The sequence below is a fragment of the Nuphar pumila genome, chromosome 10 (assembly GCF_984573655.1).
Source record: "Nuphar pumila chromosome 10, dmNupPumi1.hap1.1, whole genome shotgun sequence".
NCBI classification, from domain to species: domain Eukaryota; kingdom Viridiplantae; phylum Streptophyta; class Magnoliopsida; order Nymphaeales; family Nymphaeaceae; genus Nuphar; species Nuphar pumila.
Window position 1 is genome coordinate 110,745,970 of NC_143258.1, and position 23,514 is coordinate 110,769,483.

A 23,514-nucleotide genomic window follows, 5' to 3' on the forward strand; every position below is an offset into this window, starting at 1 on the left:
GACAAATTCATATCTCAATTTATCATTCATGTAGTAGAGAATAATTATTAAGCATGAGAGAACATTTAATAAATAATTGGGATCACAAATTTAGCAATAAAGACATTTAACATGCATCCGGAAACAATATCATGCATTCACCAGCATATAACAACTAAGGGAACAAGTAAATATGCATGATCTAATGCATAACAGAAATATGCATGATTTGAGTGCAATGCATGAATAAATTATTATCTTTTATCATAATTTCCTTTTTATTTGCATGTCCTTATTAAATGCACTCAATTTATGTTTCTCTTTTTAATTACCGTTGCTCGCGGATACTCTAAGGTAAGAATTCTCGAGGTCAAGTAGGTTTTCAGGATAACTTAACACACAAGTTGTATTTTATTACTGGGTTTCAAACTTAGCCCTCGACCGATATCAGAAATCAACACCATCCATTAGAACATTGAAAATCAACAACCAATGTCGAGACACTATGAAAATCAACAACCATAATGCCACTTTCTTGGTATACTAAAACAACAACTGTGTCTGCACACCACTCCCAAGCAAAGTGACAGATTCTCCCTAAAACCGTGGCTGGGAGAAGAACCTCAATATCGGGTTAGGGGCAACAATAACGCACACAGAGTTTTAATATCCTCACGGTTTCTCCAAAACCACAATGTCCAAGATTCCCACACTAGAGAAGGGACATCAAGTAAACGTAGATTACACTATTCTTTAATTTCTTTGATCTTGTTATTAATTCATCTTCTTTTTCATTTTGCAATTCAACATGCAGAATCAATAACATAAGCTTGCAAATCAACATGCAAAGCTTTTCGTCATGAATGAAATTTTGCAAATTTCAACAATAGTTCATCCATTACAAACCACTACCTCATTAGTCCTCCAAAACCCATAAATCAAGTGTATAAGCTACTAGATCAAGAATATAAATATAATGCCATTAAAGGCCAAATGACACACACTAAGGTGTGTAAAAATACCTCTTGTCTATATATAATAATACTTGAAATGAGTGTATCAACGACAATAACAAGAGAATACACGTCAACATGGATAAAAAGCATCTCTTGTCTACGTAAAAATACACTTAAGATCAAATATGTTCAGCTACTAGAACAAGAGTATTAAGCCAACCATGGGCTAAAAACACAATACTCTCTTGTCTACATAAAATGACACTTGAATTGAGTGAAAGAAGCCAACCATGGGCATATAACTCAGCGACTAGAACAAGGACACAAATGCCAACATAGGCTAAAATCACACACCATGGTGTGAATCAACGTGCCTTGTCTACATAAAATAACACTCAAGACAAGTGTGTTCAGCTACTAGAACAAGAGAGCAAAAGCCAACAAAGGGCAACCAACACACGAAGGTGTAATAAAATTCTTGTCTACATATGATGACACTTAGATAAGGGGCATAAAAGGAGAAGACTTTTGAGGCAATAAAACTTGTAATGACAATCATATAAATAAAACCTTGAAACAATATTCTTCAAAAAAGAATACTCATAACAATATCATTTTGAAATAAAATGTGTGAATATACACACACCAAGAATACTTGTGCATAAGAGCACAAAACATAAATGTGCAAATGCACTCATATGATTCATAAACAATAAAAGGTTGAGCAAAAAAACCCCCAAAACCTTGATTTTAATATACCTTAAAACATTTAAGGTTTTAAACATTATATATCCATCACATTTATATATAAATAAGAGCATCCATAAGATCAATGACCAACATTAAACTAGTGACACACTCATATACCAAATCATTCTAGAGTCCCAAGGTGCCCATAACTCACCTCAACCACCATCTATAATATGGTAAGTGGACAAACTAAAATGACATAACAATGAGTGCCACACTCATAATTAGAGATCATATACCAAATCATTCTAGAGTCCTAAGGTGCCCATAACTCACCTCAATCACCATCTATAATATGGCAAGTGGACAATCTAGAATGATATAACACGAGGTGCCCATAACTCACCTCAAAAATCTCTAATATAATCAATAGGGCCATAAAAGAATTGATGCATCATATGACAACATGTGATGGATAAAATAAGTGCCATTAAAAGTCAAAAGAATACCTTGGCAACAAACATAATGACATGAAGAATACATCTTGGGATAACCAAGACAATCAAGCTTTTTAATCAAAGGAATCACAAGAACCGTAATGGTTCACAAAGAGAGTTTTAACTCAAAACTCAAAGAAAGAATATTCAATAGTACTTGAAAATTTATAGATTTGGGATAAAAATCCCATACAACAAGTTTTAAATATCCTTTGATTGTGATGAGATATGCGGAAACGTACAAAGTGCTATAAGTACTTATCATGTTTTATAATGATTTTAAAAAGGGTCAATATCTAAATTCATTATATTTTTCACAAAAAGAAATGTGCATAAAAGCTTCATAATGTAAGAAATGTCTACGAAGAGACAATACATATGCAAGCACAAAAAGATGTGCACGAGGGCACTCGTACAATATTTGAACAACTACACACCAAGGTGTAAACAAACATGCACTAAGGCATGTATTTCATAGAAAAGAGGAAATGCATACAAGCGCAACTATTTGAGAAACAAATGTATATAAAATACAAAACACACAAAAGGGAGCAAGTATGCACTTTATAAAAAGAGCAATCCTTGAGATTTCTCAAACTTTTAATTATGAAATTATATGCTTGATAAATGTAATTTAGGACAAAGAGGACCATATGATGGTCAACATAGACAAGAGGTTTTGAAATCTTATGTGAAAAATACAAACCAACAAGTTTGTAAAGTTGTATCAATAAAATTAACGAAATCTTTTATACCAAAAAGATGTAATAGACACACTATGCATTCTATATAGTGTGAGAAATTCTTTTAAAAAATCTTTTACAATGGTTTGAACAACCTATTTATCACAAAAAATCCTTTAAATAAACCAAAATCATTGAAACATCTTTAGGAGTTCTTATCATTAACAAGAACTACTTAGGATTCATAAAGAGGTAAGCTGCAAAGATTTAGATGAGTAAATCAAAGAATATAGCAAAAAACATTAACTTATACAAGAATTATATAAGTTACAAAAAGTTTTGCCAAAAAAACCAAACACAAGAGTTTTTAAGAAAAGATCATTAATTTAGCAAGAAATCGTATTTAAAAAGTTAACTGATAGGTTAATCACGAAATTCTTATGAAAAATCATAATCTCACATAATTAAAAAATAATTTTGCAAAACATAAATTACTATTATATGTGATGAGAAATCGATAACTATATAACCAAGAATTATATTTTTGAACAATAAACAAGTTTACCAAATTTAAAAGTAGATATACGAACACGCGAAAAAGTGAAAGGAAATGATTCAACTAAAAACACTAAATGTGCAAGAAAGATAGTTTCATAATGCATAATATGTTAAGAAAAGAGATACATACCGAAAAACTTCTAATAAAAAAAGAACAATGAATACTTCACCATTTCTTGAGCACCACGCTTTTCGTTGCGCCAAGAGACAATCCCATCGTAACCGAGCTTTGATACCATGTTAGAAAGTGACTTTGAATACATTAGGTTCAATAATGAACCCATACATGCACATGAAGTGCGAATAAACCCATTAAAGGGAACAACATAAGCACATAATGTGCAAACACATAAACCCACACAAGGGGCAAAAATATGACTTAAAGTCATAAGTTGAATATTATTGAAAGAAAGGAAGAAGAGGGGAAAAACCCCCTCCAAATCTCTTAAAATATATATAATATTACAAAGGTTGAATGATACATTTTAACAATTTAAAATACACAACACATTTTTTTTTTGAAAAGAACCAACTGCACCCAGCTAACCTAGTCGGCTGGGGTTCGGTTCAGGCCCAGCTGAACCCAATCAGCTGGGTCTGACCTGGGTAGACCTGGCAGGAAGCTGCCAGGCCTGCACTAGTCCAGCCGCAGGCTGGACTGGGCCCGACACGGCCTGGCATGCCCAGTCGAGCCACTCGGCTGGGCTGCTAGGTGCACAACCAGCACCAGGCTGGGTCTGGTTCAGCCCGACCGGACCCCAGCCACACCTGGCAGCGCCTGACATGTCAGGCCTGATTTGGCTGGCCAGAGAGCCAGCCCACCAGGGCACCCAACATAGCTATATATATTATATATATATACGTATGTTTATAAATTTTTTTTTGAAATGGAAAATAAATATATATATATATATACATGCAAAAACACATATATCTAGATTCAATGAGGCACACATATACAGGTTTAACTTAGGCTGCATGTATATGGAATTTCCTCTATGCATATAAATACATGATTCCACTCGGTTTTGCATGCTTGTACTGCTTCATAAATCAAGTATGCACGAGTATGCCTTTATTTATTCAATTATGCATGATTCACAACCATCAAACACGATTTTACATATTTTTCAGATTAGACCTGCATCAACAAATCAAATTACCATAGCACATGTAACTACTTATTCTTGCACCCCGTTACCAAGATTACACATGCACTAAACCTAGACCAGATTTGCGCATATTATAAACATGGCAAATCTGTCTCGATTTAGGGATCCACAAATACAAGCATCATTATATGTATATATATTTTCCAATATAAACTTCAAAAAAAAGAGAAATCAAACTCTTATTGGAGTAAATATCCAGATTTACTCCTTCTCCATGTAGTTTGACCAAAACATTGCATGAAATACAAATCCATGTTTTTTTTCTCATTCAAAACAAGAGAGAAACCCATACCTTACGTGTAGATTGAAAAGAAACGTGGATTTGATGGTGGAAACGACATATGATTGAATAAGGTAGCCTTCTTTTTCTTCTCATTTTCTCTCCTATTTCACTCTTTCCCTCTCTTTTTTTTCCTTCTCTTTCTCTTTCTTCCTTTTTTTTTTATTTTATATATATATATATATATATATATATATATATATATATATATATATATATATATAAGGCTCTAGGGGGGACGTCCCCCATTCTCCGACCCATCTAGAAGTGTAACGCCCCAAAATTGTGGACTTGAAATCTTTTATGAGAAAGGTTGAAAGCTTTGAAATCAATCATTTATCAGAGTTTGAAACAGAAGTTCAGTGGAAGATCATGTTTAAAATAGCAAATCCCTAGACTTTGGGCGCATTACAATACAAATGCATTCTTCCCCTTATAAACCGATTTGCAATTTGAATATACAGTCATTTTGAAATGAAAAGAAGAACCACGTTTTGATAATACAGTTTTAGAAATCTAGAGTTCTAATTAGAATATATGCTTTCAAAGAAACATTGTACCACATCTATCAAAAGTGTCCTCAGGAGCGCAACGTCAGGAAAGGGGCCTTGCCTTGAACGCATCACGTCATCGTGCCATCGCAAGCTGTATAACCTGTTCACCACCTGCCCATGAAATAAGTCAGTCCCACAACAGACTAGTAGGGGTGCAAAAGACAAGGAAGAACAAAGGCTGCAATAAGCAAGATAATCTCTAGTTTAAGCAGGAAAAAGCAAGACTAGCAGATCTAACCAAATGTGCTGTGAAGTAAGCAAAGCTCTAGTAAAGCAAACAACTACATACAAGAGCAGTAAGGATCATAGTGCTAAACAAGCAACTATAGTGATCCCACAGATTCTAAAGGAGAAAAATAACTAACTCTATCCAACAGTCAAGCAAAGCAATTGCATAAGACAAGCCTTCGTAGTAATGCGTACACTACATCGGCAAGCGATTATACTAATCGTAAAGTATAAGCCATTGCATCATATGCAATTCATAAGCTACTCAGGATAAACATTTAACTAGTATGCGAAGCTACTTATTACTAAGTAAGGAACTGCGTAAGCAGTTTAACCAACTAGGGTAACGCCTCAACAGGCGTGCACAACTCAACAGGTAGCGTATGGCCAAGAGAGTAAGCAAGCAATCAAGTCACATCACAATACAAATATCTCAGAATCGTGTGCATAAGTTATATCTTGTTCTTTTTATAAGCAGGCCGTTGTGGGTACGCACAAGGCAAAACATAGAAACAACCGAGATCGATCCGAGGGTCTATTATGCTATGTATTTTATTATACTCCAAATGACTGACTGAGTCCGCTCCTAAGGGGACGGCCAGTGACCAAGAGAGTAAATCTCCAAAGGCAAACAAAGGCCCATGGATGCATCCAACTTCTGCAGAAGTGGCCTGAAGTATTTTCCCTAACATCCGATGACTGGGGAAGTCAGATTTTTGCCCGTGATTGCCATTAATGACTGTCCATCGGAGTTTTGTACCATCCATCCTCTCTCTTGATAAACCGTCCCGAATGAGCACGACAGGAGGTTTCTTAACCGCCGTCCCATTCTACATGCTCTGGTCTTTCAACCTAATCGAGCGTCTTGCCTGTGAAGGCGCATGATTATCATTTATGTGAATTATACGCGCCATTGCGCGTTCGAGGCAACCGCACACCTCTCATCCTACTCACCGTAGTATGCAACATACCTGTTTAAAAGTACAACCATGATGAGAGGGGTCAACTCATAGTGAGGGTAGAAACATCTCTTATGATCTCAAACACGCGTCGTTGCACGTTCGAGGCAACCACATACCTCTCATCCTACTCATCGTAGTACGCAACGTACCTGTTCAAAAGTACAACCACGATGAGAGGGGCATGAATTCTCTTGCAGGAAATCCCTTAACACTTCTGCTTTACAACAGTCTACAGTGAACTCGTTCAAGTTTCAACTTATCGTCCTTTAGACGATCGCAAGCATTCTGCCTATAAGGCGAAATCAATATAACAGGATTAGCTCAATGTGTCAATACACGTTTAGAGGTTACTACAGACCTCTCGTCCTTCTCTTCGTAGTCCAAACATACCGTACGTGACTAAGAGTACAACTACAAGAGGAGGAGCATGAATTCCTCTTAAGAAATCCAACAACAATACCTTCACGAAGAAAGGAAGGCGCTAACTATCTTGGTTTGACCAAAAACCTAGAGACTAGGCCTCGTATCTGAGGTGATATAACGCCAATCTAGCGATGGCAAAAAAACCTGAATAGGATTCTCACCCTACTCGTGCACAAGCTCCTAAACAAGGATGATCTGAGTCGTTTTGGATACGCAAACCGAAGTTGCAACACACTTCTCACAAATACATCGATTTGAGAGATCTAGCCGCTACCTCTGCTTTACAAAGCTATATATCTTTGAAAATAGGTTTGCACCTAAGACCATCATCTTTGGAGAACCAAAGTGCATAAGTGTGTGTCGTGACTCTTAAGACAAGTAAAACAATATACACTATACACTCGAAGCTGCACTCAGGGAGTGCAAGCTGACAAAGGGCAAACCCGTGCACATACTAATACAATGGTAAATCGAGGGGCAAGACTCGACGGGCGATGCTGCACCGCGAGGATAGAACGCTAGAGCTACACACGAGGTATGAAATCATACTTCGATTATCGAAACGCACAAGCAGGCAACTACGTGAGCAACTCACGAGATATGAGATCCTATACTGACTAAGCAAGTGTAAAGGATGACTCACGAGGCACGGGGTTACACCTCGATTAAACGATAAGCGTAAGCAAGTAAAGAAGCATGCGACAGAGATAAGAATACATGCATGAGCAAAGCATATGCACGAAGTGCGGCAACAAGGTAAAGACAAACACATACAAAAGTAAGTGCGACTGCCAGCATCACAACAATAGGACAGTAAAGTAGGCAGTAGAAAAGTAAAGTACGAAAAAGTAGAGAGGACAAAGATCGCGAAACCGCGTCCTTGAGTTAAAAGACAGGAAATGTAAGGACATGAATTAAAAACCTAGGCACATATAACGCGGCGGCAACATAAAGGAAAGTGCAAGAAAAGTAAAGAGGATAAGGATCGCGAAACCGCGCCCTTGAAGGTAAAGACATACGTATATATATTATACGTGTACATATATCATCCTCTTTTAGTTATCTTTTCTTGTTTTAGCATTTATCCGTTCATTGTCCTTTTACGCAAAAATCCCCTACCTTGAGGAGTTGCAGGTCTTCGTACGCCAGCGACGTAAGTAAGCGCAAGCTCGAGCCACGAAGGCGAGCTGGATCTACCGTTCAACCTGCGATGCTTGGGACGTTAGTATATGTTGCAATATAAACAAGAAGCGGGTCCAGTAAGACCTGCAGTGGTACCAGACCCCAAACACGAGAGAGCTCAACTCCCAGCAGAAAGGCAACAGAGGCTGCAAGGCCTCCGGACTGCATGAGGCAGATGTAGGAACTCTGCATCCTGCAGACAAGGGTGCCAGAGGTAGGGGACTCAACCCTGCTTGGCAACAACAACAGAGGCAGGGAGCAGGAGCTGCCTGTCTGCCAGAACAGAGAAAGGCAGGAGAGGGAGCAGAGGCTCCCTGCCACACTTGCCATAACAAGATAGGGGGGAACACCCCCTGTCAGAACACAAATCAGGACACCCTGCTGGGAAAGAGACAGGCAGGTGCTCTACCCCTGCCGGCAACAGGATCAAGGCAAGTGGGCGAAGCCCCTTGCCGGAGAACAAACGAGATGCAGGGGCGAAGTTCCCTGATCGAAAACAGGAAAGCAGGGGGGATTCGCCCCCTGTTGGGAAACCAAAGGAGGCAAGGGGAGCTTCGCCCCCTACAGACAAAATGCAGGAGGCAGGGGGTAGAACCCCCTGCCGAGAAGCAACAGGAGACAGGGGGAAGCGAAGCCCCCTGCTGACAAAGCTAATGGCAGGGGGACGGAACCCCCCGTCAGCACAATAAGAACGGCAGGGGGAAGCAGAGCCCCCTGCCGACAAAGAGATTGGCAGGGGGACGGAGCTCCCTGCCGGCACAACAACGGCAGGGGGAAGCGGAGCCCCCTGCCGACAAAACGAATGCCAGAGGGACGGAGCCCCCTGTCGGCACAACAAGAAGGGCAGGGGGAAGTGGAACCCCCTGCCGACCCAGCAAGGACAGGGGAAAGCGGAACCCCCTGCGCCGGCAAGAGGCGATGACAGGGGGCTCAACCCCCCTGTCGATCGACTCCAAAAGGAAGGCAGGGGGGGTTAATCCCCTGCCGACAAGAGACGACGACAGGGGGCTCAGCCCCCCCCCTGTCGTTCAACCTCTCGCAAAGGAGAAAAAGGGAGAAGGGGCTTTTTACCTCGAATGATCGCAACAACAGGGGAGTCGTCGGTGGCTGGAAGGTTGGGAGACCGCCGATCGAAGGGTCGGGGTAATAGGGGCCGTCAGGTTGCCTGCCAGACACTGGAAGGAGGCCGAAAGGGGTTGGTCGTCGGCAGCTCCGATCGTCGCCGGCAGCTTCGATCACCGCTGGCAGCACTGGAGAGACGGGGAGACAAAAGGGGGAAGGTGCCTGACGGTGGCGATTGCAGGGAGATACAACAGAGGGGTGGGGGGGACGAGAGGTCGATGATTCTGACGTCGGGGTTCTGGCGCAGCCGACAACCGGACGGGAGGTTGGCGGCGATGTCGCAAGTGGCCGTCAGCCGATGGAGGTTCCTGGAGAGCATGAGAGATGGTCGTCGACAGTCGAAGGTCGCTGACGTCCTGCGACACAAGGGACGAAAGGGGGTCGGCAAAGGTGGGGGTCACCGGAGCTTGGAGGTTGCCGTCAGCGTCGGAGGTCGCTTGAGCTTGAAGGGGAAGATGGCCGACGACTGCGATCGCTGGCGACGGGGAGGTTGTCGAAGCACGGAAGTCATTGTGGCTCCGATCGCTGGGGTCTGCCAGCAGGCTGCCGGAGACGGGCGGCAGAGAGGTGGTGGTCGGAGGCACGATCGTCGGCGGCTGCATCACCCAGGACGCAGGCGGTGGCCGCAAAGAGGAACGGAGACGAGAGAGGAGAGAGAAGGGGCGAGGGTCTCTATCCCTCGCCCGAAGCGCCTGCGTCTTTTAAAAGACGCAGGTTCTCAAGGCTTCGAGAACCCGGGTCAGGCTCGGGTCTGGTTTGGACCTAGGCCCGACGCAGCGAACCAAACCCCGACACGTGTCCGACACATGCAGGGCACGTGTCTGACACGTTTTTTTTTTTAACGGGCTTTACAAGAAGGGATGGAGAGAGAGACCCCTCTCTTCTATGCACTCCTTTCTCTCTTGGGTTTTCCAAAAATTTTGGACTCTCAAGTTGACTTTTCAAAGTTTTATTTCAAATGGACTCTAAGCCTCTCAAACCTTCTTAGATCCTTCTAGAAGTGTTTAAGGGCTCTATCAAGAGTCCTAAACGAATATCAAAATAAATTTTCGGAATTAAATTAATTAATTATTTAATGTTAAATAATAAATAAATTTTTAGAAGCTTCCAAAAATTATCAAATTAACTTGGGAGGCTTTTTAACATTAATTAACTCCAATTTAAAGGTTTCTAATGAATTGAAAGTTGGAAAAATCGTTGGGCATGGATTTGGATTTGGATTCAGATCCAAGATCCAAATCCATCTCAAAAATCCAAATGGGTCTTGGGTTGGATCAAATCAAGATTAATATGGGTCTTGGATAGAGTCCAAATCCATATTAATTTGGATCAAATTCATCAGATCCGGTCCGATCCAAGTTCGGATCCGAACCGACAAACTGCTAATCGTAGCCCGAATCAAGGAAAATAAAATATCGTTACACTCAGAATCTCGAGACACATCCAACGATATATAACTTGAATTTCGCTTCTGAAATTTGCCCAAAAATAACTCGAATTTCTATTAAATTTAAAGGTAAAAAATAAAACTTTTTCTCACGTTTCGATTGGCTTGTGTAGGCCTTGACAATGAGACCTGGGTCAAGCCCAAATTCCAAAGCATCGGCCAAAAATCGAGTATCAACTGATTTTTCTTCTATTCTTAGCCAAATTTTCGAAAATCTCAAATTTAACTAAGTGTGAAAATATGCGATATTACAGTTTCGGTACCTGAAGTTGCTGTAGAAACATTTCCCACAAGCCCAGTCGCCAACCCTCGCACCGCTCACAACCATATGGTCTAGTATTCTTCGCGCTCTTAGGAACCTTCGGGATCTCACATCAGTCCATCCTGACTCTTCCGGTATTTTTTGATTTCCTTCATTTCCTGCATGGCATCGAGAATCCATTGATCACTCATCGCGTGTGGGGTCTATCAGATCTGGAGCCATGTAAAAGAAAGGGAACACTGACGCTTTCTTAAGGCGCAGGTCATGCATAGCAATAGTGGGTATCCCCCATATGAAGCGATGGACATCCTCCATGCACAGTGTCCCGGCCTCCAAGCAGTCTTTCAAGGCTCTTGACAATTTCAGGAATAAGGTCTGTTCAATGCCCGTTGGCCTTCTCTGGTCAGAGGAGATACCCCACTATGATAGTGAATGGTCTAAGCGTTCAAGGGCAGCCTGGTGCCTTATCAGCCCATGCTGCCAATGCAGCCCGGCTACTGAATCCGATAGCCGGCCAAACTCTGAACAGTCTTTCTGTGGAGAGTTGCAGCTGTCACCCTCGCTGGAGTGGTCTTCCGGCATGCTCCAGGCCAAAGGCTGAGCGCCGGGAGACTTACTGTTCTCCGGCCACATGTGGACGGTGCCACCCTCATCCTCTCCCTTCTCTCTCTCTCTTGATGGAGATGATTTTTTTGCATCCTTTGATGGGGCTCATGATTCCTTTGATTCCATGGGTCTGCAGGAGAACCTTCTAAGGGGCATTTATGCATATCCCTCTGCAATTCAGCAGAGAGGTATTGTGCCTTTCTGCAAGGGCCTAGATGTTATTCAGCAAGCACAATCTGGTACAGGAAAGACTGCGACATTCTGTTCTGGAATCTTACAGCAGTTGGACTACAACCTAGTTGAGTGTCAGGCCTTAGTTCTTGCTCCAACTCATGAGTTGGCACAACAGATTGAAAAGGTTATCAAGGTGACTACTTGGGTATTAGATTATCAAGGTGCTGTGTTTTGGGTTGATTTGAATCTGAAGATTCCAAAGGATCAGTTCACCAACTATCATTACTTTTATGGTTCTATTGCAATTTCCAGATAAGCTCATGGTGCCATGTATTTGAATGGAAGTCCTTGAACGGTGCTGAAGTCCATGGAGTGTTTATATACCATTTTTTTTATTATGATGATTCATTAACAATATTTCTGTAATCTTATGATTGACTGTAGCTGATGGTTACTGAAACTATTCATCATCTGTTCAACAATTTGCCCAAATGGCAACACAAGTGACTTTTTTTTACCATGTTTTAGGAAGCAGTGAATTTGTCAATCTTACAGTTGGCTGTCTCTGCTTTGTTGGCACTTTGGAAATGGATAGTTGATAGTATGTAAATTTGGTAACTGGTTTGAAATTAGTTCGGATAGTTGAATGTCGTTTACAGATTAGTGACATTTTCTCTGACATAATCTCCATACATGGAAATTTCAGCACAAGTTTGTCTTTTGGTACACCCGCCGTACAGGAGTTAGGTCGCAAACCTCATATGAGGATAATATAAAGAAGATAATGGACTTCAGTACGGTATGTTTTGTAAGGGGCACAAAATATTCTAAATTCTTCTATTGATGCACATTTATGGAATAAGGCCAAATGTACAAACTTTTATAGGTTGAAGGATTTTGGGTCTGTTATTGTCATCTTGCACGCCCTTCTTCTTTGCCAAGTCCGACAGACCTGCATCTTTTCAAGGAGGGGATTCGACCGCTGTGGGAGGTAAAGTTTGTGTGATGTCCTTACTATCAAATGAATAATGTCAGAACCAGTTTCACATGAAGGAATTCTCGTAAAGTAAATCAAATATTCAGTTGATAATGACATCTAGAACTCATTCGAATTAACCATCGCTTGGTCAGGATTCAGCAAATTGTAATGGTGGGAAGTGGATAATACGATTCAAAAAAGCTGTTTCAGGACGATTCTGGGAGGACTTGGTAAGTTGCAAATGTACATTTGTGTAATTGGGACATTAAAGCTGCTTGACCAAATGATAGTTCTTATCTGAAACTATTTAATGATAAATTTCTGCTTTTGTTTGGTACTTGTTCTGATGGGTCATCTGTATGCTTGTAAAATTGTCAGTGTCAGAGCCATGCTTTTTATTGAGATGTGCTTAAACATATTCAGTTCTTTTTCTCGCCATAACACATTTATAGCAATTCAATGCTAAGTGTTTTGAGAGCCAAAGAAATGAGCAAAACCAATATGGATAGCCTGAAAAGCATTATTCCTCCATGAATTTTCTTCTCTATCCTTATTAAAAATGTGTTCATAATGTACAATCAGTGTTACAGTTGATGTCTTAGCAAGATTTACTTTGGACTCTAGTTTAATCTTGTAGTTGATGTCTTATTATAGTGGTACACTTGATAAACTTTTTTGCTTTCTCCTGGAATACTTACAGGTTTCATACATTGATAAATGTCTAATTCATGACCCGCATATTTTTTTTCTTTTTTGTGAGAAAAAGAAAATGATGATATTAGATTCAGAAAACAAAGAATTACACAGAAAAGGGGTGTGATGAGATTTCATCCCAAATCACATGAAGAGATAAAGAAACCAGAGCACAAACTGGCTTAATCCAAGACAATTCAGATTTATCCCATTTAGCAGTAGTGCACAGAAGAATGTCTGTGATGAGTTCCTGAACGTGAGCAGCATCTGAATGGCTGCCTTTGAACATGCGACTGCTACTTTTTTCCCCAGCTGTCTACCAAATGATACACGACCAACATCACTAAACCAATTTCCAATGTATTGAAACCCTTAGTTGAGATTGCCCCAATACATGATCCTTCACGGGGCACAATCATGTTGGCAATTTCACATGGTAGGGGTACAGGTACAGGTAAGGGTACGAAGGGTATGGCACGACAATTTTAAAAAATGTGGGTATGAGGATGCATCTCTCTCTCTCTCTCTCTCTATATATATATATATATAAATGATTTTTGTGGGTCCATTGCAGTTTTTAGTAAAAGAGGGAGTTGTGGGATGACATTTTGTATAAAGAGAGGGAGTGAAGTTAAAAAATGAACATTTTAAAAAAAGAGGGAAAGAGGGGAGGGGGGCACCATAAAAAGGAAATAAGAGGGGGTTTTGTTCCATCGCGTCACTGCCTCTCTCTCTCTTGGTTGGATGCAGACGGAGGAGTAGAGGAAGAAGGGCAGGAGGTATGGTGTGCCCCTCTCTCTCTCTCCTGCCTTTTTTTTTTCTTCCTTCCTCTTCTTTCTCCTCCACTCTTCTTCTTCTTCTAGCACAGCCAAGGGTGGAAAGGAGGGGGAGGATTTCAAGAGGGGAAAGGGGTTTTTTGTAAATAAGAGAGAGAGAGAGAGAGAGAGAGAGAGAGAGAGAGAGAGAGAGAGAGAGAGAGAGTTTTGGCTTGTGTCCCAGCTGGACCTGACTCAACTCTGGCCTAGCACGTTAAAATGTACATATATAATGTGTGTATATATATATATATATTATATGTTTCTATATGTATACTATACGTATATACATGTATAATATATATATATATATATATTATATTTTTATTCTTTTTGTAATTTTTTATTTTTTATTTTTCTTGTTTTTTTAGTCCCCAATGGTTAGCAGTCTCCCTCTTTGTTGTATATATAGGGGATCTCCCCTCTTTATGCATTTTGCATACTTGTGTGAATTAATAAAAATATTATTTTTATTATATTTGTGAACCTTCTTTGGTGTGTGCCCTTAGTGGCTTTTGTGAGTGTGGCTATAGTAGCCCTTTGTGCTTGTCCACTTTGGCTTCTTTGGTGGACATTTGTTCTTGTTTGAAGGCTCTAATTTTTTTCACTTGGTATCAAAGCCATAGTGCTCTTGTTTTTCGAAGTTTGAAAAACTCATTATTCGTGTGCTCGCGTATCGCTCCTCAAGTGTTTGTGGTGGCTCAAGTGGGTGTCTCATTCTCTACATCAATCTTTCTCTCTCTTACATCTTCTCTTTGTCTCTCTCTCTCACTCTCCTCTCTCCTTTGTAATCATGGAAGACAATAAAAGTGTCATCGTTATGCCCATCAAACTCAATGACACTAATTATGTAATGTGGTTTTCAATCATGAAGCACCATATTTAGGACAAGGGTTTGTGGGGATTAGTGGATGGATCTGATCCGAGACCTAAACTTATCCTCACCAAAGTGGAGAATGGGAAGCAAGTTGCACTCATAGAGGATGAGAAAACTAAGGCCATAACCGATTATGAGAAAAAATGGAAAGAGTGGAGAATGAGACATGCAAAAATAATGTCTTGGTTTATTTATGTTAAAATATAAAATTGTACATATATATAATATTATTATATATATATATATATAAATATATTTTTCATTTCTTTCTTTTCTGTAACTTTTTTCCTTTATTTTTATTTTTTTGTCTTTATGTCATCTAGTTCAGTTTGAACTAGAATGACTGTTGCTAGTCAAGTCCTGTCCAGACTTGACTAGCAATAGAGTTGTTGGACACAATCCAACAACTCTATTTAGAGCCGTTGGACTGTGTCCAAAAACTCTATTGAGTCCTCCTCTTTCAGCCCTCTGTATATAAAGGGGTGCAGCCCCTCTTGTATTCCATTCCAATGCTTCGTAAGCAATTGGTTTTTCATATCAATAAAGAATGCAAACAAAAAAGACAAAAAAAGGCCTCTAGAAATAAAAGTTCTAATGTATCTAATGATTTGCAACCCTCTAGAAATATAAGTTTTAATGTATCTAATGATTCACAAGATTGCTCCCATATGAACAGATATAAGAGCATGTTGAAATTGACTAGTTGTGTGGACAATGTGTGCTATGTCTGGTCTAATAATTGACATATAAGAGAGTGCTTCGATATGCTGTCGATAAGGTGTTGGATCTTCAAGGTGCTCTCCATCATTAATTTTTATTTTGACATTAGTAACCACATGAGTATCTACTCTCTTATCTGTAATTTTAGACCTGAAAAAAAATATTAGAAGCAAATTTGGATTGAGACGACAGTGAGATGACAAGTACGCTTGAGGGAATAAGCAACCTCAATCCCTAGAAAGTATCTTAAAAAACCCAAATCAGTTATTTCAAATTTAATTTTAACAAGCCTTTTAATATTTTTATCTCCTTGTTTGTCTCTTCCAGTGATGATCATACTGTCCACATATAGAAGTAGAATGACAATATCTGCATTAGTTTCCTTAACAAAGTTGTGTGAGCCAAGTAAGATTTAAAATTAATATCAAGCATAACCTTACTAAATCTATCTTACCATGCCTTTGGTGCTTTCTTCAAGTCATAAAGTACCTTTGTCTTCCCTTCAGGGATGCTTATACTAGGTGGTGCCTCTGATGTACACTTCTTCAACAAGATCCCCATTATGAAAAGTCTTCTTAACATCTATTTGGTATATCCTTACAGTGGTCATTTGAGCAATAGAAGCAAAGGTTTCTTGTGAATACCATTTGGCTACTAATCTAGCCTTATACCTCTCAAGGGTCCCATCACTCTTGGTTTTTACCTTATACACTCACCTACATCCTATAGATTTTTTTTTCTATGGAAGGTCTTGAAGAGTCTAAGTTTTGGCTTTTTCTAATGCCTCTAATTTTATTTTCATGGCTTTTGCCCATTCAGAGTTTTATTTGTCTTGGGCATAGGACGAGGGTTCTATGTAAGTGTGAATTAACACAATACATGCCTTGTATTTGGATGAAAAGTTATCGTAAGATACAAACTTTTCTAGGGGCTTTGATACACTAGAAGATCTATTCACACCACATGCCTTGTATTTGGATGAAAAGGAATCGTAAGATACAAACTTTTCTGGGGGCTTTGATACACTAGAAGATCTCTTAGATTGCATGCCATCTTCACTTCCAATCTTTGAATAATTTTCAAGTGCACATGGATGTTTTTGAGCCCTACTTCTAGTGTATTGCAAGTAGGTTTTATCACCTTGAGGTTGCTCTTCACAAGTCACTTCATCTCTTGATTCATCGACATTTTCAAGACCAAACTCATAATCACAATCATCAATATCATGCTTTGAAACAAAATCTGATAGAAAAGAATACTCAGTTAGTTCCTTAGATTTTTCACAATCAAAGAAATTTTTATTTTCCAAGAACACATTTCTTAAAACATATAATTTTTCATTTTTAGAATCATAACACCTATAACTTTTTTAGACGTCAGCATATCCAAAGAAAGTACAAAAAATAGCCTACTAGGGGTAATTTAGTCTTTTTATAATATGTAAATAGACGTATCCACTAGGGACGGGGAGCTCCCAATGACTCTATGGGGGCCCCACTTTGGTCCCTATGTGTTGTATAAATAGGGGTGAATACCCCCTTTATTCTTAATGCTTTTTCAAGCATTTCTTAATACATTGTTACTTATATATTTAGTTCTCTCTACTCACTTTGTGTGTGTTTGGTGTTTGCCCTTTGTGGCACATTGTATTTGGTCCATTAGTGACATCTTGCTTATGTTTTATTGACATCTTGCTTATGTATTTGTGCCTTCTTGTACTCAATTTGTGACATTGTTTTTGGCACTTGTATTTCATTACATGGTATCAGAGCCCCTAGTGTTTGAATACTCTTGAGACTTTTGAACATGCGACTTCTTTCTTTTGTATTTAAGTGTATTTAAGTTTCACTCTTGTTCTTCATCAACTCTTCCACAATGACTGACAAAGATGCAAAGATTGACCTCTCATTCAAATTGAATGGAACTAACTATAAAACGTGGGCGGCCATGTGAAAAACAAATCTTAAAGGCAAGAAACTTTGGTGATACGTATGTGGCACCATTTCGGAACCACAATTAAAGCTCACCAAGAAAGAAGGGAATGAAGAAAAAACCTTGAATGATAAGAAAAGTTCAAAGCCATTGAAGAATACCAATTCAAAGTTGAAGATTAGTAAAGTGAGCATGCCAAAATATTGGCATGGTTCATGAATAATGTGGAACTCAAAATTTGTGCTAATCTAGCCAAATTCAAAAAGGCAAATGAAGCATGATTCTTAATGAAATGTATGTATACTCAAAGAGACCTTGCTAGGCATTTCTTTTTGCAAGAAAAAGTGAGAAAAAAAAATTTGAGTATTAGAAATTATTGTAGTACTTTATCCCCTATATGGGATGAACTTGCTCTCCTTGAACCTCAATGGTAAGGAAATGCTATTGCCTTGAGTCAAGAGCAAATGTAGAGAGATTTTTTCAATTCATTCATAGGCTTAGGCCTGAATTTGAATAACTAAGAGGATTCGTACTTCATAGGGCTTCAACTTCTCTTAGTAAAATTTTTGCCGATCTATGCCAAAAAAAAACTTGCTTGGCTCTAAAAAAGATTTTGATGAAGTGCATGCGGTATCTAAACCGGGCAATAATATGAGAACATATAAACTTCCTTATTTTTGAAAAAATAACTATAACAATAATGGTGGTGGAAGAAAAATCGCGTGTCATCATTGTAATGAACCGAGACATCTTAGACCCGATTGTCCTAAGCTTAAGAGAAAAGTGGCTTCCGTTGGAGATAACTCAAGCAACTCAAATGAAGATAAAAAAAAGGACGGAGACATCAAGGACTCCATTGCTCAACTTACGAAATCATTTCAACAATTTGTGAGAAACAACTCTTCCACACTTTCTACTTCTGGTGTCGTGGTTGCATCAACTCCTGGTATGTCTTCTTGGATTCTTGATTTGGGTGCTTTCTTTTATATGACATAAAATGCATCTCTTTTATCCAAACCAAGCGCTTACTCTTTTAAATCTTTTGTTTCTACGACCGATGGTACATCCTTGGATATTAAAGGGATAAGAACTCTTGAAACAATTTTGAGCAATGAAAAAAAAAATTTGTTCAAAAAATTAGAATTATTCCAAAATTTAAATCTTTTTTCGGTTTCTCAAATATTCGATTTCGGTTATAGTGTCTCTTTTTTCATCTTCAAATTGCTGTGCAAGATCTCTGGTTGGGCAAGGCCATAGAAGAGGAGACGTATATTACATGGTTTTTTTGTCATTACCATCTAAGTCTTTTTGCAATCATGTTCAAACTAAGGATGTTGCTAAAATGCTTGGTCATCCTAGTCTCTCTAAGATGTTTTTTTTTTTTTGAGAAATTTTGTAATGAAAAAGAATTTACATGCAATGATTGTATCTTTGAAAAAATGCATTATCTTCCTTTTCAACATAGAAACTTCATTTCAAAAAGACCCTTTGAGCTAGTGCATTCGGATGTACGGGGATCACCATCCGTTATGTCTAAAGGAGGATATTCATATTATGTTGTTTTTATTGATTATTTCACTAGATACACTTGGGTTTATTTTCTTAAAAATAAATCCGATGTTTTTTCTATCTTCAAAGAATTTCATATTCTTATTCAAAATCAATTTCAAAACAATATAACTATCTTTAGATTCGATTCAGAAGGAGAATTAATGTAAAAAAAATTCAAAATTATTTCAAACAAAATGACATTATTCATCAAACATCTTGTCCCAAAACTCCTCAACAAAATGTCCTTGCCTAAAGAAAGCATATGCATCTTATTGAAACCACAAGAACTCTTCTCATTTCTAAAAATGTTCCAAAGAATTTTTGGTCTGAAGTCGCTCTTTCCGCAATATATCTTATAAATATGATGTCATCATCATCTTTAAAAAAATGTTTCTTCCTTTTCAAAATTATTTAAAATATCTCCGGATTTCAAAAGATTAAAAATATTTGGATGCAAATGTTTTATTCTTTTTCAAGGACGACAAACTCTCACTAAAAGCTCTTGAATGTGCTTTTATTGGCTATGGTGAAAATAAAAAAGGATATAGGTGCTATGATGTTAAAAATAATAAACTTTATGTTTCAAGAAATGTGACTTTTCTTGAAGAACAAAATGAATTTGAACATCAAAAACCCAAGGAAGATGTAATTATTCTTTCTTATTTGACTTATTATCTAGAAATGACTAAAAAATCTAAAGATACAATTTGTGATAACCAGTGTTATTAAAAATGCGCCTCAAGGCGCAAAAAGCGCTTCTCGCCTCAAGGCGAGGGGCTTTATGCCTTGAGGCGCAAGGGTAAAGCGCAAAACCCCTGAGGCGTGCGCCTCATAGGCCTTGAGGCGCACGCCTCGAGGCGAGGCGCGCCTCAGGAAGAGGCGTATACGCCTCAATGCATTTGGTCAAATGAGGGTCAAAACCCTCATTTGACCAAAAGTTAGGGCTTAAATAAACCGCCCCGACTCTAGTGAGGGTGAAAACCCTCATTTTTTTCTTACGCCTCTTTCTGTCTGTTTTTTTTTCTCACAACAGTCACACTCTCTCGGCTCTCACAACGCTGTCTCTCTTGTGGTGGAGCCCCAAAATAGGTACGCTCTCTCTCATCTCTAGTTTTTTTTTTCTCTCATTTTTTCTCACACAGCCTCGTTTTTTCTTCTCACGCAGCCTTTCTCTCATTTTTTTCTCACACGCAGTCTCCTTCTCTCTCATTTTTTTAACACGCATGTGTAACTGTGCATGTGTGTGTAACATTTATATCTAAAGTTGTACATAGGAAGGAATGGAGTCTCACTGTTATGCTCGGTTTTAATGCAGATCACTTGTTTAAATGGATTTGTCAGACCTTATAAGTATACCAAAAGAATGTAGCACATCCCAAATTACCTTGTCTACCCCATAAGTTGCTCTTAAGTTTTAAATATTTAAGATGAACACCCCATCTTTTCAAGGGCAAATTTCTCCAGAAACTATGGGTACTATAGACCACATAAAGTTGATGAGGTCCATAGCTTAATTTGTACTGATAAGTTTGAAAACCAACGTCGTGTATTTTTTGGAGCACAAATTGGTTATATCATCCTCAAGGATCAGTGAATTCTGGTGTTGAGCTGAATTTGAAACAGCGTACACATACTGTCAATGAATTTAAAGTGTCCCCATTGATCGCTCTGGCATCAACCCAGGAAGAATCAATTTAATCACCAAGTTAGTCTTTATCAGCTGGTAATGGCAAGACATTCTAATGTGTTTAAGATACAGCTCACCTTAACAAAATTCCTTGCATCGAAAAAGTGAAATCAGAAAAGCCATTTGCAAATGTCCTCAGATACCTGAAAATCCCGTTAATAAAAGTTGATGTACCCTATCCGGGCCAATTGGGTAGACTGTTGTTATACCTGTTTGCAAACCCAGTGTAAAAAGTTGATGTACCCTATCCAGGCCAATTGGGTAGACTGTTGTTATACCTGTTTGCAAACCCAGTGTAGGGAATGCTAGAAACTTACTGGAGGTAATTGCTACAACTTGAGGGGCTTAAGTCCACCCATGCAACACACATAGCTCCAGTTGAGTGCTACCGGAAGAATTTCAAGGATGACCAAAAACATGAAAGACACATTTGGGTATAATATCTGAGATTAGAGAACTTAGCGACTTTGAAATGATATTCACACAATTGATCACAAATATATTTACACAAACACCACATCTACTTCACTGTCTTGCTCATCTAAGTAATCAAACTTTCTTGAAGTACAACCAAGAGCAGTTTTGCATCAACAAGAATACACGACCCTGACCCTTTCCCTTTACCCACTCAGGGTCCAAAGGAACAACAAAAATAAAAAGGAAAGAATTAGTAAACTTGGACAAAAAAACAGCAGTTGTTGCTTCATCAATAAAGCATTTCTTATTTATTTATAATTTTAGATATTTTTATAGTTTTTTTTAAGTTTTAATAATTTTTTTTTGAGGCTTACGCTTTGCGCCTCGAGGCTTACGCCTCGCCTTAAATTTTGGCGGAGCGCCTCGCTATGCCTCAACGCTTTTCACAACACTGGTGATAACCATTCTCATGAAAGAGATGATTCTCCTAGTGAGAATCCTAGTGACATTCATGTGTATACTCAGCGTGAGGGAAATGAACATCAAAATGCTTTTAATATGTATTCACAAAATATTTCCTTAGAGGACTAAGTAGAGGAATCCCTGCCTAGACGATCCTCTAGGAGTAGTAGACTTCCTCAAAAGTTTGTGTCATATGACTTATTTTCACCAAATTATAGAACTTGTCTAATGATGATGCATTCCTATCATGAGCCTTCCACCCTTAAAGAAGCTAAACAACATTTACATTGAATAATGCTATGACACTAGAATTAGAAGCACCCAACAAAGCTAACACTTGAAAAATTGTAAATCTCCCTTCGAAGAAAAAGGCTATTGGGTATAGATGAGTTTATAAAGTTAAAACTAAAAGTCATGGCTCATTAGAAAGATATAAAGCCAAGTTAGTTGCTAAGGGATATGCACAAGAATATGAAATTGATTATGATAAAACTTTTGCTTCGGTTGCTAAGTTGACTAGTGTAAGAACTTCTTATAATCCATTAAACGATGACTTATCTATCAACTAGATGTCAAAAATGCTTTTTTTAAATGAGGATCTTTATGAAGAAGTTTATATGGATCCTCCATCGGGTCTTGAGATAGAAAAAAAGAAAATCCTTAAGTTTAATAAAACTCTTTATGGTCTTAAATAAGCTCTAAAAGCACGGTATAACCACTTTAGTAAAGTTCTTGATAGTGGATTTACTTCTTGTTATATTGATACTGCTCTTTTTGTTAAGAATGCAGGTGATTACATAACTATTTTGTTGTTATATGTTGATAATATGATCATGGAAATGATAAAAGGGGCATTGTCTATTAAAAATGTTCTTAAAAATAATTTTGATATGTCTGACCTTAGATTTTTAAGGTATTTTTTAGGGATTGAAGTTGTATATTCTCCTAAATGATATATTCTTTCTCAAATAAAACTTGCATAAGATATTATTGCTCAGTCTGACCTGACTGACGGAAAGAACGTGGAGATTTCATAGGTAATCAATGCTAAGATGAAAGCTGATGATGCAACTCCTTTAGAAGATCCCACTCTTATCGTCAATTGATTGAGTCACTAACATATTTGTTTATTACCATGCTAGATATTGCTCATGGCGTTCACACTGCAAGTCAATTTTAAAATGCCCCTATTACTATTTACATGGCCGTTGCTATGCGAATTATCAGATATCTAAAGAAAACAATAACAAAAAGACTATTCTTATCAACTTCTTCATCTCTCAATTTAATTGCTTATACTGACTCTGATTGGGTGATAACCCCAATCATCGTATTTCTACTATAGGTTATTGTGTTTTTTTCTAGAATCATTAATTTTCTTGGAGAATCATTAATTTCTTGGAGATGTAAGAAACAACAAAAAATATCTGTCTTTCACGAAAGTCGGGTACTGGGCGATGGCCACAACTACAATGAAACTTGTCTGGTTAAGAAGTCTGCTCAAAGATGTGGGTGTTATCATTTCTATTCCTTCGAAGCTGTGTTGTGACAACAAGAGTGCCATCTACATTGCTGGCAATCACACCTTTCATGAACTGTCATTATG

The 23,514-nt window shown here is 38.5% G+C and overlaps 1 protein-coding gene across 1 annotated transcript in view; it reads left to right on the forward strand.

The window, feature by feature from the left end:
- Nucleotides 1-23,514, forward strand: part of LOC149827900 (eukaryotic translation initiation factor NCBP-like) — a 41,810-nt gene that overhangs the window by 13,588 nt on the left and 4,708 nt on the right. The window contains exons 2-4 of the mRNA XM_090019721.1: nt 12,482-12,574; nt 12,662-12,766; nt 12,907-12,984. Coding sequence (XP_089875847.1) covers nt 12,482-12,574; nt 12,662-12,766; nt 12,907-12,984 — 276 coding nt within the window. The remainder of the gene's footprint in view (nt 1-12,481; nt 12,575-12,661; nt 12,767-12,906; nt 12,985-23,514) is intronic.